This window comes from Lissotriton helveticus, chromosome 7, assembly GCF_964261635.1.
Source record: "Lissotriton helveticus chromosome 7, aLisHel1.1, whole genome shotgun sequence".
Taxonomy (NCBI): Eukaryota; Metazoa; Chordata; class Amphibia; order Caudata; family Salamandridae; genus Lissotriton; species Lissotriton helveticus.
Window position 1 is genome coordinate 1,289,332,276 of NC_136068.1, and position 13,288 is coordinate 1,289,345,563.

General features: G+C 46.2%; 1 protein-coding gene across 2 annotated transcripts in view; it reads left to right on the forward strand.

The window, feature by feature from the left end:
- The first annotated feature begins 1,320 nt into the window (after positions 1 to 1,320).
- MYO15B (myosin XVB) overlaps positions 1,321 to 13,288 on the forward strand; it is an 810,836-nt gene continuing 798,868 nt past the window's right edge. For both annotated transcript variants that reach the window (XM_078654532.1, XM_078654533.1), the window contains exon 1: positions 1,321 to 1,849. In XM_078654532.1, coding sequence (XP_078510658.1) covers positions 1,466 to 1,849 — 384 coding nt within the window. In that variant the 5' untranslated portion in view covers positions 1,321 to 1,465. The remainder of the gene's footprint in view (positions 1,850 to 13,288) is intronic.

Below are 13,288 nucleotides of genomic sequence, written 5' to 3' on the forward strand. Positions count from 1 at the left end.
AATGGATCCCTCGACCCCTCACAGTCTGGCTTCCGAGCCAACCACAGCACCGAGACCGCCCTCATCGCTGCCACCGATGACATCCGAGCCCTGATGGACAACGGAGAAACAGCGGCCCTCATCCTCTTGGACCTCTCCGCGGCTTTCGACACTGTCTGCCACCGCACCCTAGTGCAGCGCCTCGGCAACATCGGAATCCAGGAGAAGGCACTGGAATTGATCACCTCCTTCCTCAACGGAAGAACACAGAGAGTCCGCCTACCACCGTACAAGTCAGAGGCCACCGAAGTCATCTGTGGCGTCCCTCAAGGATCCTCGCTGAGCCCCACCCTCTTCAACGTCTACATGAGCCCCCTCGCGGCCATCGCACGCCAACACAACCTCAACATAATCTCCTACGCCGACGACACCCAGCTGATCCTCTCCCTGACCAACGACCCCACCGCCGCCAGAGCCAACCTGCACGAAGGGATGAGAGATGTAGCCGAATGGATGACGACCAGCCGCCTGAAACTGAACTCAGACAAGACGGAGGTCCTCATCCTGGGCTCCTCGCCCTCCGCCTGGGACGACTCCTGGTGGCCCCCCGCCCTGGGCACCGCACCCAAACCGACGGACCACGCATGTAACCTGGGCTTCATCCTGGACTCCTCCCTCTCCATGACCAGACAAGTCAACGCCGTCTCCTCGTCATGCTTCAACATCCTACGCATGCTACGGAAGATCTTCTGGTGGATCCCCACCGAGACCAGGAAGACTGTCACCCAGGCCCTCGTCACTAGCCGACTGGACTACGGCAACGCCCTCTACGCCGGAACCACCGCCAAGCTCCAGAAGAGACTCCAGCGGATCCAGAACGCCTCAGCCAGACTCATCCTCGACATCCCACGAAACAGCCACATCTCCGGACATCTGAGAGACCTGCACTGGCTCCCCGTCAACAAAAGAATCACCTTCCGTCTCCTCACCCACGCGCACAAAGCCCTACACGACCAAGGCCCGAGCTACCTCAACAACCGAATCAACTTCTACACTCCCAAGCGCCACCTCAGATCAACCAGCCACGCCCTCGCCGCCGTCCCCCGCATCCGAAGAGCGACAACAGGAGGAAGGTCCTTCTCCTACCTGGCCGCCAAGACCTGGAACTCACTCCCGACCGAGCTGCGCCTGACCCAAGACCACCTCTCCTTCAGGAAGAAGCTCAAGACCTGGCTGTTCGAGCAGTAACGGCACCCCTCCCCCCCACCTAGCGCCTTGAGACCCTACGGGTGAGTAGTGCGCTCTATAAATGACTTGATTGATTGATTGATTGATTGACAGACCTCAGCGCACCTACGCAGCGACAGGGATTGGCACATTCCTAGGGTCCTACTGTGCACATGCATGACACGGCATAGTTCCTCGGTGCTCCTCTGTGCAGATACGAGTCAGGAATCTTTAGTGTCCCTGCATAGCGCCCAGAAGCATGCATGACACACCTCGGCACTCATACACACGCACACAATATCCCTGTTTAGTGCTCTTGCGCACCCACAGGGCATATCTCAGCGCTGCTGCTCACACATATAGAGTTCCTGTATACACACACACAGGTGTTGCTCGGCCGAGCCCATCCCCGCCCTGTTTGCTCTCTGGATGTTTAGTGGATGACATTATTGGCTCCAAAGTTCAGTCCTCCTGGCATGATTGCGACGTCTTCGCCCAGCCTGCCCGCCTGGACTTTAGCCGCTGCCAGGGCCGCCGTTCCAGGCTGGTGCGGCCCAGCCCGGAGGAAGGAAGGGCGCACCCACCGCGGGCAGAAGGAGCCGGGCAGGACAGCAGCACGGAGCGCGAGGACGGCGCTGCGCAGGTAGGCCGGGGCGCCCTGGGTGTCACCCCTACCCCCTTCTGTGGTGCGGTGTATGAATGCCGCCACGTGATGCCCGTGGGATTGGGGGGAGTCCGTTTACATGTCAGGTGGCTGGAGTGTTGCTGACTCTGTCCCAGCCCGGCTGGCTTGGAGGAGGTAAAGGCCTGTCCGTCCCTGCCCCTGGCTCTACCACTCACGAGTGTAAATGAGTCACTTCAGCTCTCCCTCGGATGGTAGACGGGAGGGAGTAGTTGCCTGTTCTATGATGATGCCTTGTATTTTCAATAAAAATAGTTTGATAAAAAAACACCAATGCTGTTTGGTTTCAAAATATCCGAATCTGCTATTGGGTTTGAAGGCGCGCTGTGACATCTGTCATGGACTGGTGTGTGGCTGCATAGGGAACACCGCTTACCAGCCGAAGGAAACAGCAAGAAAAATCCGTTTAACCCAGGGATGTGCAAGTGTATTATGATTTTTTTTATTTAGTGTTTGGGGAATCGTGCATTTTTATAAATGTATCCGTGGGAAGCAGCAGCTTGTTTATGTGTATCACCATCTGCGAATGTTCTCCCACGACAGTGGGTCTACAGTCGGTGATTGTGCTGCCCTTGATAGTTTTTGTGTTAAATACCCGAATGATCACGCAAGATTCTTGTTAATAATAAAAACAATAAACTATTACGAGAAAAAAAACTGCTATGTATATTTTTGCCGGTAGCGTAGGCTGGTCTCTTTTTGCCTGCAGTAATGCGCGCCGTGTGTCAGTTTGGGAGTTGTCTATGTGCGTCCGTAATCTCTGCTCATTGTCCGTTAATGGGATCTGTTTGTGTCTCTGATCCCTGCGGTATGTTTGCACTTTCTCTGTCAATAGTCCGTGCTCGAAGTCTGTGCGTTCTGAGCCAGTAATCCCTGCTCTGTTGTTGTTTGCGTGGATCTGTCTTGGCGTCAACAACCTATCATATGTGACTTTGCATGCTGTCTCCTTGGGTGTCAGTAATATCAACCCTGTTACTGTAGTATTCAGTATTCCCACCTCTGTCACTGTTTGCACGTTGTTACTGTCAGTAACCGCTGTACTCCGTCTGTTTGCGGGGTGAACATGGATGCCAATAACTATTTGAGGTACTTATACATGTCAGCAACTTCTGCTCTGTTTCTTGATGTCAGCAAGCAAACCCTATACTGTGTACAAATCTGGGGTGTCTGTATAGACGTTAGCCATATATGCTTGGTTTCTGTTTGTTAAATGGGTGTTGGTCCTAGCAAAGCCTGCTTCCTGCCTTTTTGTTGTCTCTTGGGGTGTCAGTAACCCCTGCTCTGTGTGTGAAAGTGGCGCGCCTCTGTGTCATTAATTCCTACTCCGATTTGGTTTTGCAGGTGTTTCTGAACCCTGTTCTGTGTTTGATAGTGATGACTGTGACGATAATTAGTTGCTCTTTTATTTTGCGTTCCTCTGTTAATAAGTCGCTCTTCTATTTTGTATCTGGTGATTATCTGCTATGTACTTGCTGTAAAGCGCTCCGATACCCTAGGGTCAGGCCAGTGCTATAGAAAACTTCTTAAATAAACAATGACTTTTTATCCTCATCAGAAGATTTCAAATTGTGCTCCTGCAGGAGAAATTGGCTGAAGCAGAAAGTGATCTCCCAACCTATTTATGCTATCCCGATTAGGCAATTAAAGCAAATACAAGAGTTCCATTATAGGCGCAAGACCCCGCCCACACCTCCGCAGAATAGGAATGCATGAATAAATACACAGCACAACTTTTTGTTTGGAGAAAATATTGCTGCAGGTTTATTCCATACAAAAGTATGCAAAATACGGTGGGTTATTTTACAGGCGATCCAAGGCCAGGCAGTTGTACCAACCTATGCTGCCCTGCCCTCCTGATGAGCCAAGCACTGTGGAAAACCCAATCAGCGGTATCCTTATAGGGGTCAGTGCTATCCTTATAGGGGTGATCCCCTTACTGGATCACATGACGCATTGGTCCCTTATTACTCACGATCCTTTCAGGGCTGAGCGTGGCCAGGCAAGCCCCCGTTTGTACCGGCCCACAACCGCCCGAAAGGACTAACGGGGTGCCAACGTATTGTTCCAGGACCCTCCTATGAGGCTCTTGGGATTTGGCTCTCGCACCCCTATTGTGCTCTTGCAGAGGTATCCTTCTGTACCCAGACTTCTTCCAGATCACCCTGTAACTCCACCTGCAACGACAAAGAAAACATTATAACGTCCTCTGAAATTCGCCTGCCTGTCCTATGCCAGGTACGCGGCAGGGTGGGAGACGGCGTGACAGGCAGAAAAGAGGATCTAAAATGGAGGGGGGAGGCCTAAATACGCTCCCCATCCCCCAGCGTGCCGGACATGATGTGTCTGGCGCGCCCTGTAAAGGTACTCCTCCTGGAGTCCCGCAGAAGAGAGTGGGGGTGTGGAAGCATCCAAATGGAACTGGGGCGTCCTCTCAGGTGGCCCCCTGTGGGGGCCGTGGGCAGCCGCATGGGGCAAGCTGAAGGGGGTTTAGCACTGTACACATCAGTGGATCTTGACGTTAAAACTGAAGTAGTAAAGATAGATCATGCAAATGTATGGGTGATAAAGGTTTGATTTAACCAGTGCCCCTAATTCTTTTGTCGGATGATTTTAATATGAACCTTGCCAGGTTACGTCTATGGATCATATAATCAACATTTTTGATCACATTTGGCATGTGCCGCCTATCCAAATATTTAATGGGAAAAGAAGCAGCAAGTAACCTGGAGCACTTGGGCTTACAAGTACTAAATGGGCAAGTGGCACTGGATATGCCAGCACAGCCATCATATCACTCAATAAAATCTTACTCAGTCGTAGATCATTCCTTAGTATTGGTCGACCTATATTCAATGGTCAAATGTTTTAGTCTGGGTAACAAGATGGAAAGTGACCATTGTAGGAGAGTAGGGTCTGCTTCCTATGGTTACCCCTACTTTTTGCAGTGTTTAACTGGTTTTTCAACCTTAGTATTGCTGTGGCCCTGCTAATCAGGCCCACAGCCTAGCTGTATTCTCTCTAAATTGATATCCTGTACTTTAGGTACATACCAGATTGGTTACTGGGTCACCCTTGTGAACCCCTGTATATGGTACCTTAGGTACCCAGGGCATAGGTGCAGCCTAGGCCTACCAGGGGCTGCAGCATGTATTGTGCCACCCCTGGTTAGCTTTCCAAACCTACACCACAGGTCTGTACTTACAGCCTGGGTAAGGTGGTGTAATATAGTATATCTATATCTACCTTATATATAGACACTGGGGCCTAGATGTATCAAGCCTTTTGCGATTCGTTAAGGCCGAAATTCGGCCTTAAAGAATCGCAAACTGACATTTTGCATCTTTTGGGATGTATGAGAAATGAGCAAAATAAGGAATCGCAAAAAATTGCGATTCCTTATTTTGCTTAAGCATTTAAGGAATCGCAATTTTGCGATTCCTTAAATGCCATGTATGAAACTTTTTTACATTGCGAATTCAGGTTAAGGAATCGCAAATTAACACCAATTTGAGGTTCGTGTTAATTTGCGATATCCTTTCAAAAACCAAAATATGACAATTTTGAAGGTGGCATGTGACACACATACATGCCCATAGGGCATGTATGTGTGCCATATGCACACACATGTAAGTTTCAGGGGTGCAGCAGGGTGTCCATGAGACACCCCTGCACCCTTGAAATAATTCTCAAATTGCGATTAGCAAATTGCGAATTCGCAATTTGAGAATTACTTCACAATCATTCCTATGGGCCTCCTGGCCCATAGGAATGCATGGGAATTCGCAAATAAAGATTAATAAGGAATCGTTAAAAAAAAGCAATTTTTTACATACATTCCATTTTGCGAATTCTAAATAGCGATTCGCAAAAAATCGCTATTTAAGATTCGCATAATGGAATCTTGATAAATCTAGGCCATAGTAACCTATAAGTCACTCCTATGGCAGTCCTTAACTATCCTGGAGACAGAGTGCTTGGTTTTGTGTGAGAGGGTGCCCTAGCATGAGCTGAGCCCCTCTGCAGCTTTCGGAACCATCTCCTTATAGCTGTTCTATGATATAGTCATACCATATGCTCTTAAGTGCATGATAATCCTCGCGGTTAATGCGAACTTTGGTTTGGCTTTATCAAAACATGTCGTGTAAGGTGTCAAACACTTTAGAATACTACCCCCCCCCGCCAGTTCTGGCGGCGGGGGTAGCATTCCACCCTTCTAGAGGGAGAAGACATGTAGTTACTGTTGAACCCGGTTAAAGTTAAACAGAGCCCCAGCAACACAAAATGGATGCTGCTGCCACAGATACAAGTCTGCCCTCCTGCTGCTGGATGAAACTCCGGCAGGGAAGGCCCGGACAATAGGTTTCCTGTCCACCGTGCTAGCACCTCCCCAGACAGGCTTTATTGTATTGGGGAAGGGAGGGTTGCATTCAGTGAATGCTTTTCAGACACTGCCTGGGGCACACAAGGTGCTCCATGCATTTCCCAGTTCAAACCAGTTACGGGGGCACTCAGCCCCAGCTCTTGTCAAACAGGCACCGACCGCATCTTTGCCAGTCTGCATTTTCGAGGCTCCTGTTGGATACCAAAGAATCTGCAACACAGGACATAGACTTCCAGACATCTCTGATGCTGACATGCGCTCCCTGCAAAGCTGAGACCTGTAGCGGACACAAGAGAGGTGGGATCGGAACTCCTGGATATCCTGCATTTTTCAACCTGCACCTACTTCCCGAAGGTATCCCGTAGTTGTGCATTGGGATGCTTGAAGCCCAAGCCGCCAGCACCTTTTGCACCAAAGCTCAGAGGCCCACACTCCACGAGTGTCCCGTGGGCCCGCTTTGTGCATTTCAGCTCGACACATCTTTGCGGTTCCTACTGCGTTGGCTAGTGAGCCCCCACAAAGACCAATCTTCACTTTCTTCAGCTTTTCTGGTTGCTCCAGGCTTGCTCCAACCCCTCTCCTCTCTAAGGACGGGTCCGGGGCCGAATGGCCTACCTCAAGCTCTTAATAAAGAGCACCCGCAACTCTGGGCAGAGAAATTTACAACTCTATTTAATCACATACTGGTGAGCCAAGAAGTTCCTTATAACTGGAGGGGATCAATTAAAGCCCCTATACACAAAACTGGTCAAATTTCGGACCCCACCAATTTTCGCCTAATAGTGCTTATGGATTGCGAAGCTAAGTTTTTTGCCAAATGTCTGCTGGGTGAACTTACGGACTAGGTGTAATAAAAAAAGTTGCTAAATAAAAATCCGACTGGGTTTATTAAGGGCCTGGGTACATCAATCAACGTTCAAATTCTAGCACTTATTATTGAGCAAGCAAGGCATCGCTCAATGAATGAACTTACATTTGTGTTTTGTTGACTTCTGATCTGCTTTTGAAGCAGTGCAGAGGATTATCCTTTGGGCTAAGCTATCAAGTTGGGGAGTTTCTGATAAACTCCTAAGAGCGATACAATTACTTGGATACATGGGCAAGAGTTAGATTGGGTCAAGGCACAACAATCTTGAGATAAATTCCAGCATCAAATGGCCTAAAACAAGGTTATGTCTTGGCCCCCCTCTTGTTCAATTTATATCTTGCGGATATTTCACCCGACTTGAACATCATTAACTCGCACTCCTCAGTTGCGGGTAGCTTTAAGGTTTCCCACCTTTTGTATGCTGACAACATCATCCTGTTTTGCTATACAAAGGTGGGGCTCCACAGGTTAATTAGTAAAATGACTGGCTCAGTATGCCTCGTCCCATGGGCTAAAAGTTAATTTAAGTAAAACAAAAACTATGCTAGTGACGATATATAGCTCGCCTCCGAAAATTCTGTATAGAAGGAATTGACCTTGAATCAGTGCAAGAATATAAATACCTAGGGGTAATATTTGATGCTAGGCTCATTTAAGAACCAATGTGCAGCATTGCAAAGAAGGAACAATTCCTTAAATGCAGCGTTTGCTTCCCTGAGGAACGCACTAAAAGGCTTGTCACTCAAGCCATTATTACAAGTTAAGGCAGCCAAACATGTGCCATCATTGAGATATGGTGTGGCAATTTGAGTGGTAAGGCCTATTAAAATTATAGACAATCTTGTGGTAGGGGCATTTTGTCGCTGAGTCAATCTTCCACAGCAGGCTTCGTCATCACAAATCCGATATGAGCTTGGCCTAAGAAGACAACATGTAAACAGTTGAGGGGCATATTTGAAATTTTGTCATAAGCTAAGAAAAAATAATAATTCAACCCTTATGACTGTTGCTTGGGAGGCTATAAGCGATCAGAAAAATTTGACTGCTCATGAATATTTTAATTTGGTCTTATCTACTTTTAAAGCAGGAGAATTATGGGCCCTACCTCTTTCACAATCTGCATTTAACAGAGTGATTATGGGAGTAGTAAAACATTGTCATCACTGCTGGACAGAGAGGCACTAGCCCAAAAAGTCACTTGGGCAGATGGTAATTGCCACTTACAGCCAACTAAAACCCCAGAATTATCTGGGGGGTCTAAATGGACTAAACGCAAAGCTAAAACTCCTAAGACTACGACTTGCCCATAATTAATTTCTTAGTCCCATACCTGCGTGGAAAAGATTGAGTATTACAACGGCATATCGCCTCTGTAAGCGAAGACTTGTATAACATAGTTTGTAAGTGCCCAGCAGAACGTAAAATCCTGTTAAAATTGGATTTTAATTAATATGCTGTTCGCACACACTATCAGGCAGTGATAGCAGGCTTGCTGGGGGAAGATTTAAGGTTTACTGGAAAATGTTGACATTTTGTGGATATTGCAGTGGGTTAGTTAACCAAAAGTACACAGTAAGGACCTCACGCTCGGGAAGGAGAGCCAATCAAAGTACACCTTGGGATCGCTCATTTATATAGGAATATCTAGTATAAAGTTGAAAAATAAGGGGTAATAACTGTATAGTTACATGATGAGTTCATAAATAGTCTCATCAGGTGGTACACCGTTCGCTCATGGACGGGGAAGGAAGCAATTCCTTTTTGATAAGTAACCCTCATACACTCTAGTAGTGTCATGCTTCATCATCTGTTTCACCCTGACTCCTAAAGGTCAGGGTGGGATTAACCATATTTCAGGGAGCACTTAGGAGGATTAGGCCAGGAGGTTTAAAGATTAAGAATCCTCCATTAACTCCAGGTATCCCTTTATTGGTCGAGTTACATGGGATATTAAAAATAAGAAATAGGGCGGTGAGGATGCAATGGCCGTATAACCCTAATACCAACGTGTTTCAGGCCTTAGAGAAGGGCTAGAGTGGGTCCTGGGCTTTCTTCAGGCCAACTCAGATTCCCTCCCTGGAATGCAGTAAGGTTCAACCTATCTTTTGATAAGATGTTCAGAGTAATGCATCTAAAGACCGGCCTGGTGTATGCCCATCCTTGATCTGGTTCTTCAATTTAATGTATACAAAAGATTAAGCCTTCAGCAGTACTCCTATAAGTTACATGTTGATCATTCACCGTGACAATCACAATTCTTGGGACCTATAATATACCTCCTTATACTCAAAAAATGGACAAGCCACAACAACATTATTCAGAATCAGATATCTAGACAAGACATATTTCTTGCTGTTCAGCAGTCTTTATTCATGCTGTGTCAAGAATTTCTTTAAAATGTTCCCAGCACACAGTAGCCGACACATGTTTCGTCTTTTACTAACACTTTTTCAAGGCATAAACGTCCAAATCAGTTCTGCCAGTGCTGAAAGATGGTTGTCAAATCTTGCAACCAGTTATGTAAACGCGTCTTTGTGTGTGTCTGCCCCAGTGTGTGCGGCTCGGGTGCAGGAGGAGCCCTGCCCCATGCGTATCGTATGGCGTCATCCTTGAAGCCACGGGTGGCGGACTACAAAGTCCTGAAGTTCAATGGGAGATGTAGTGTCAAGTATTAGTTCTGCCTACATGTCTTTGTACCATATTAGTAGCAGTTTAAAATAAGACCCTTGTGACCTTGTATAGATCGGGTCAATCAGACAGATAATTGCTATCTGTACATGGCCCATGTTAACCCATTGTCTGTGCTATGCGCGCATTTTTACATAACTAGTGTACCTCATAAGCAAACTTGATGGAGATACCTGCCCATATTTCTTTGTATCCGTAGTGGAGCACCAAAATCCTAAGAGATAGATACACATAACAGCTTCTAAATTTATGGGTGCTGCTTTTAGATGTTTAGCTTCCAAATCTGTAGGATTCAGGACACATAGACAGTTGTCAAGTAATCAATACAATCTTTGCACTGTGAATGCGACCAACAACCAAGTGTTGTTTTGTCATCCAACCTAGAAGAGAAGCACTGATTTGTTGTTATCAGTTATTACTGTCTAAAGGTCACCCATACCTTAACACCCCAAAGAGAATTGAGGAAGATTTGATGTTAGTGGAGTGTGAAAGAGTAAAAACCGACATCTATCTAATGGAACATTAGAAATGTCCAGGGTAGTGTTACCTTCAATTGTGGGCATAGTTTATTTATGAGTCAGTTGGCTCCATGAAATAGTCGTTGAGTCCTTGTATATGACTCTTGAGTCTATACACCCACCGTTGTTCCTTCTCTGATAATCTTTGGGAAACACCAGTACCCCCATAAGTTTCTCAATCACAGTCCATTGGAGGTCATGGTCCGAATGTCTAATTTCAAGATAATGGGATGTGAGTTTAGTTGCTGTCTTAGCCCTTCGTATAGTGCTTCTATGCTCACTTATGTATGTCTTGACTTTCCTGGTTGTCATTCTGATATATCGGCTCTTGAAGGGGCATGTAATCATATAGATGACATTTTCAGCGTTACAGTTAGTGTGGTGTCATTGTTCCCAAATCTGAAGAAGACCTAGGTCGACATGGGTAGTCTGGGCTGTGAATTGGCGTAAAATACACAAGCAGCATGGATAATGCCCCCGACTTGTGGTTGGTTCCACAGGGTCATTTGAGTGTTTTGTTGGGTTTTCTAATTGTCTTTATTGACTAGGGTATTCCTAAGGCTCCTGTTGCGTTTAAAAGAGAAATGGGGTTTCTCAAACTTTAGCTGGTTTGAAGTCAGTATGTGCCACTTGTTATTTATAGTCTTCTTGATTATATTTGATGATGAGTTATTGGTGGTAACGCATATCAGTGAGTTCTTTTTTTTTTTCATGGTGATCTCGAGTAAGGCAGAACGGGGGTGTTGTGAGGTCTTTTTCGGGGCTGTTCTATTATTATTCTTTTAGGATAGGCCTTCTCCTCCTGTAGTTTTTTGGTAAGTTTGTCTGCTTCTTCTTTGTAGCTTTCCAAGTCCGAACAATTTCTACCGATTCGTGGTACTGTCCCACTGGGAGATTCTCTCTCAGGGAATGTAGATGTGCACTGTTGAAGTGCAGCAGGCTGTTTCGGTCTGTGGGTTTGGTATAGAGAGTGCTCTCCAGTTTTCCACCTCTGGCTATGATGTTGACATCAAGGAATGATACCTTTGTGTTGTGAGTGGACATGGTGAAGTGGAGGTAGAGGTTCAGTTGGTTCATTCATTCTCCAAATGCCTCAGTGCTCTTCTCATCTCTGTGCCATATTATCAGATACCATCTATGTATCTCTGCCAAATCTGGCCTTTGTCAGAGTACGGATTATTGGTCCAAATGTGTTCTTCTTCCAGCTGACTCATGTCCAGGCATGCAATACTGGGGTCAAAAGTGTTGCCCAAGGAAGTCCTGTGCTTCTGTAAATAAAGTTGGTCTTCGAATCTAAAAAAGCTGTCAGTCAAAGCCATGTGCATGGGTCTCATAATCCAGTCAGTGGGTGCATGCCAAGGCCCGTCCTGCGTGCGTAGTGTGTTTTTTATAACGCATAGCTCTCCTCTTGTGAAATACTGGTGTACAGAGCTTCCATGTCCAGACATATCATCATCTCATGTGTGGGATAATACTCTAAATCAGCTAGGATGTTGAGAAGGTGTTTGGTGTTTCTCACATGTGATCTGATCTGTGTAACCAGTGGTCGTAAAAACCAATCTGTGTATTGGGAAAGAGGTTCTAGGACCGATCCAATCCCAGATACAATAGGTCTTACTGGAGGTGGAATTCTGCCCTTGTGGATCTTGGTAATGGTGTAAAACAGTTGGGTTCTGGGTTCGGCTGTATTGAAGAAATCTCTTTAATTTTTTGATATCCAGTTCCTCTCCAGTGCTTCTCCCGTGATTTCAGCAATCTTCTTTTATAGACGTGTCGTAGGGTCTCTTCGGAGTTTTTTGTAGTGTCTTTCACCTGAAAGTAAATTCAGGCATGCTCCCCTGTATCTGTCTTGGTCTTGAACCACAATGGCTCCACCTTTATCCTCTTGTTTGTTAACAAGATTAGTTATTTTTCTCAGTGATCTCAGCCCCTCTCGTTCTCTTTTGTTGAGGTTATTAAAGGCATCTCTCCTGGGTTGTAATCATTCCATCTCATTGATGACTACTTCTTCAAATGTGATTACTTCTGGCAGCATCTTAGATGGTGGGGGGTTGAAGTTAGATTTCTTCCGCAAAGTGGTGTGGCCGGTGTCTGCTTCCAGCTGGGGATTGCCCTCAAAATGTTTTTTCTCGGATTTTCCTGAATAATTTACTCAATTCACATCTTGTCCTGAATTTGACAATCTGTGCTGTGGGGACAAACCTGAGTCCTTTATTGAAAACAGCCAATTCATCTGGACTGGGGAGTAAGGTTGACCACCAGGTCTACAGGGAGCTCGCGCCCCTGCTTGTTGGTCCCTCGTCTGGCTCCTTGTGTTCACCCCTTCTCTTGATGTGTCATCCCATTGGACTCTTCTGTTCTGTCTGCCACCTCTTCCTTGTCTTCCACCCCATCCTAAAAAAATAATGTTGGTTCTGATTGGGTTGGAAATATGGCATGTTCTGGAACTGAAACTGTTGTGGTCCATATGGTCCAGGCCAATGCGAACATCTGCGGAGGAAGGTGTGCGGGGTTCAACCCAGTCCCTCTCGTGCACCATTGGTTTTCCTCCCCAGCTTTTAGATGAGTTATCACTGGACCAATACTCTTGGTCTGAGTGGGAGGAGCCTGAGTCGCTCCTGTATGATGATTCTGTATCAGATTCTGGTTGTTTTCTATAGTCATCTCTAATGTATGGATACACTTTCTCATGTGAACATTCCTTGAGATCTTTCTGTAGTTTATTGATCTTGCTTTGCATCGGGTAGTCATTATGCTCCCCAATCTCCTTGTTGAGTTTCTTTGAGTTTCTTCTTAAACACTGTTATCTTGATTTGGGTGTTTAGCATATCCTCACTCGTTTTGATTTTTATGAACAGGGTGTCCGACAGTCATTTAGCTGTATTAATGATTAGATTTAACCAGTCTTGGGTGCATCTCCACGCTATCAATGACCACTCTTTCTT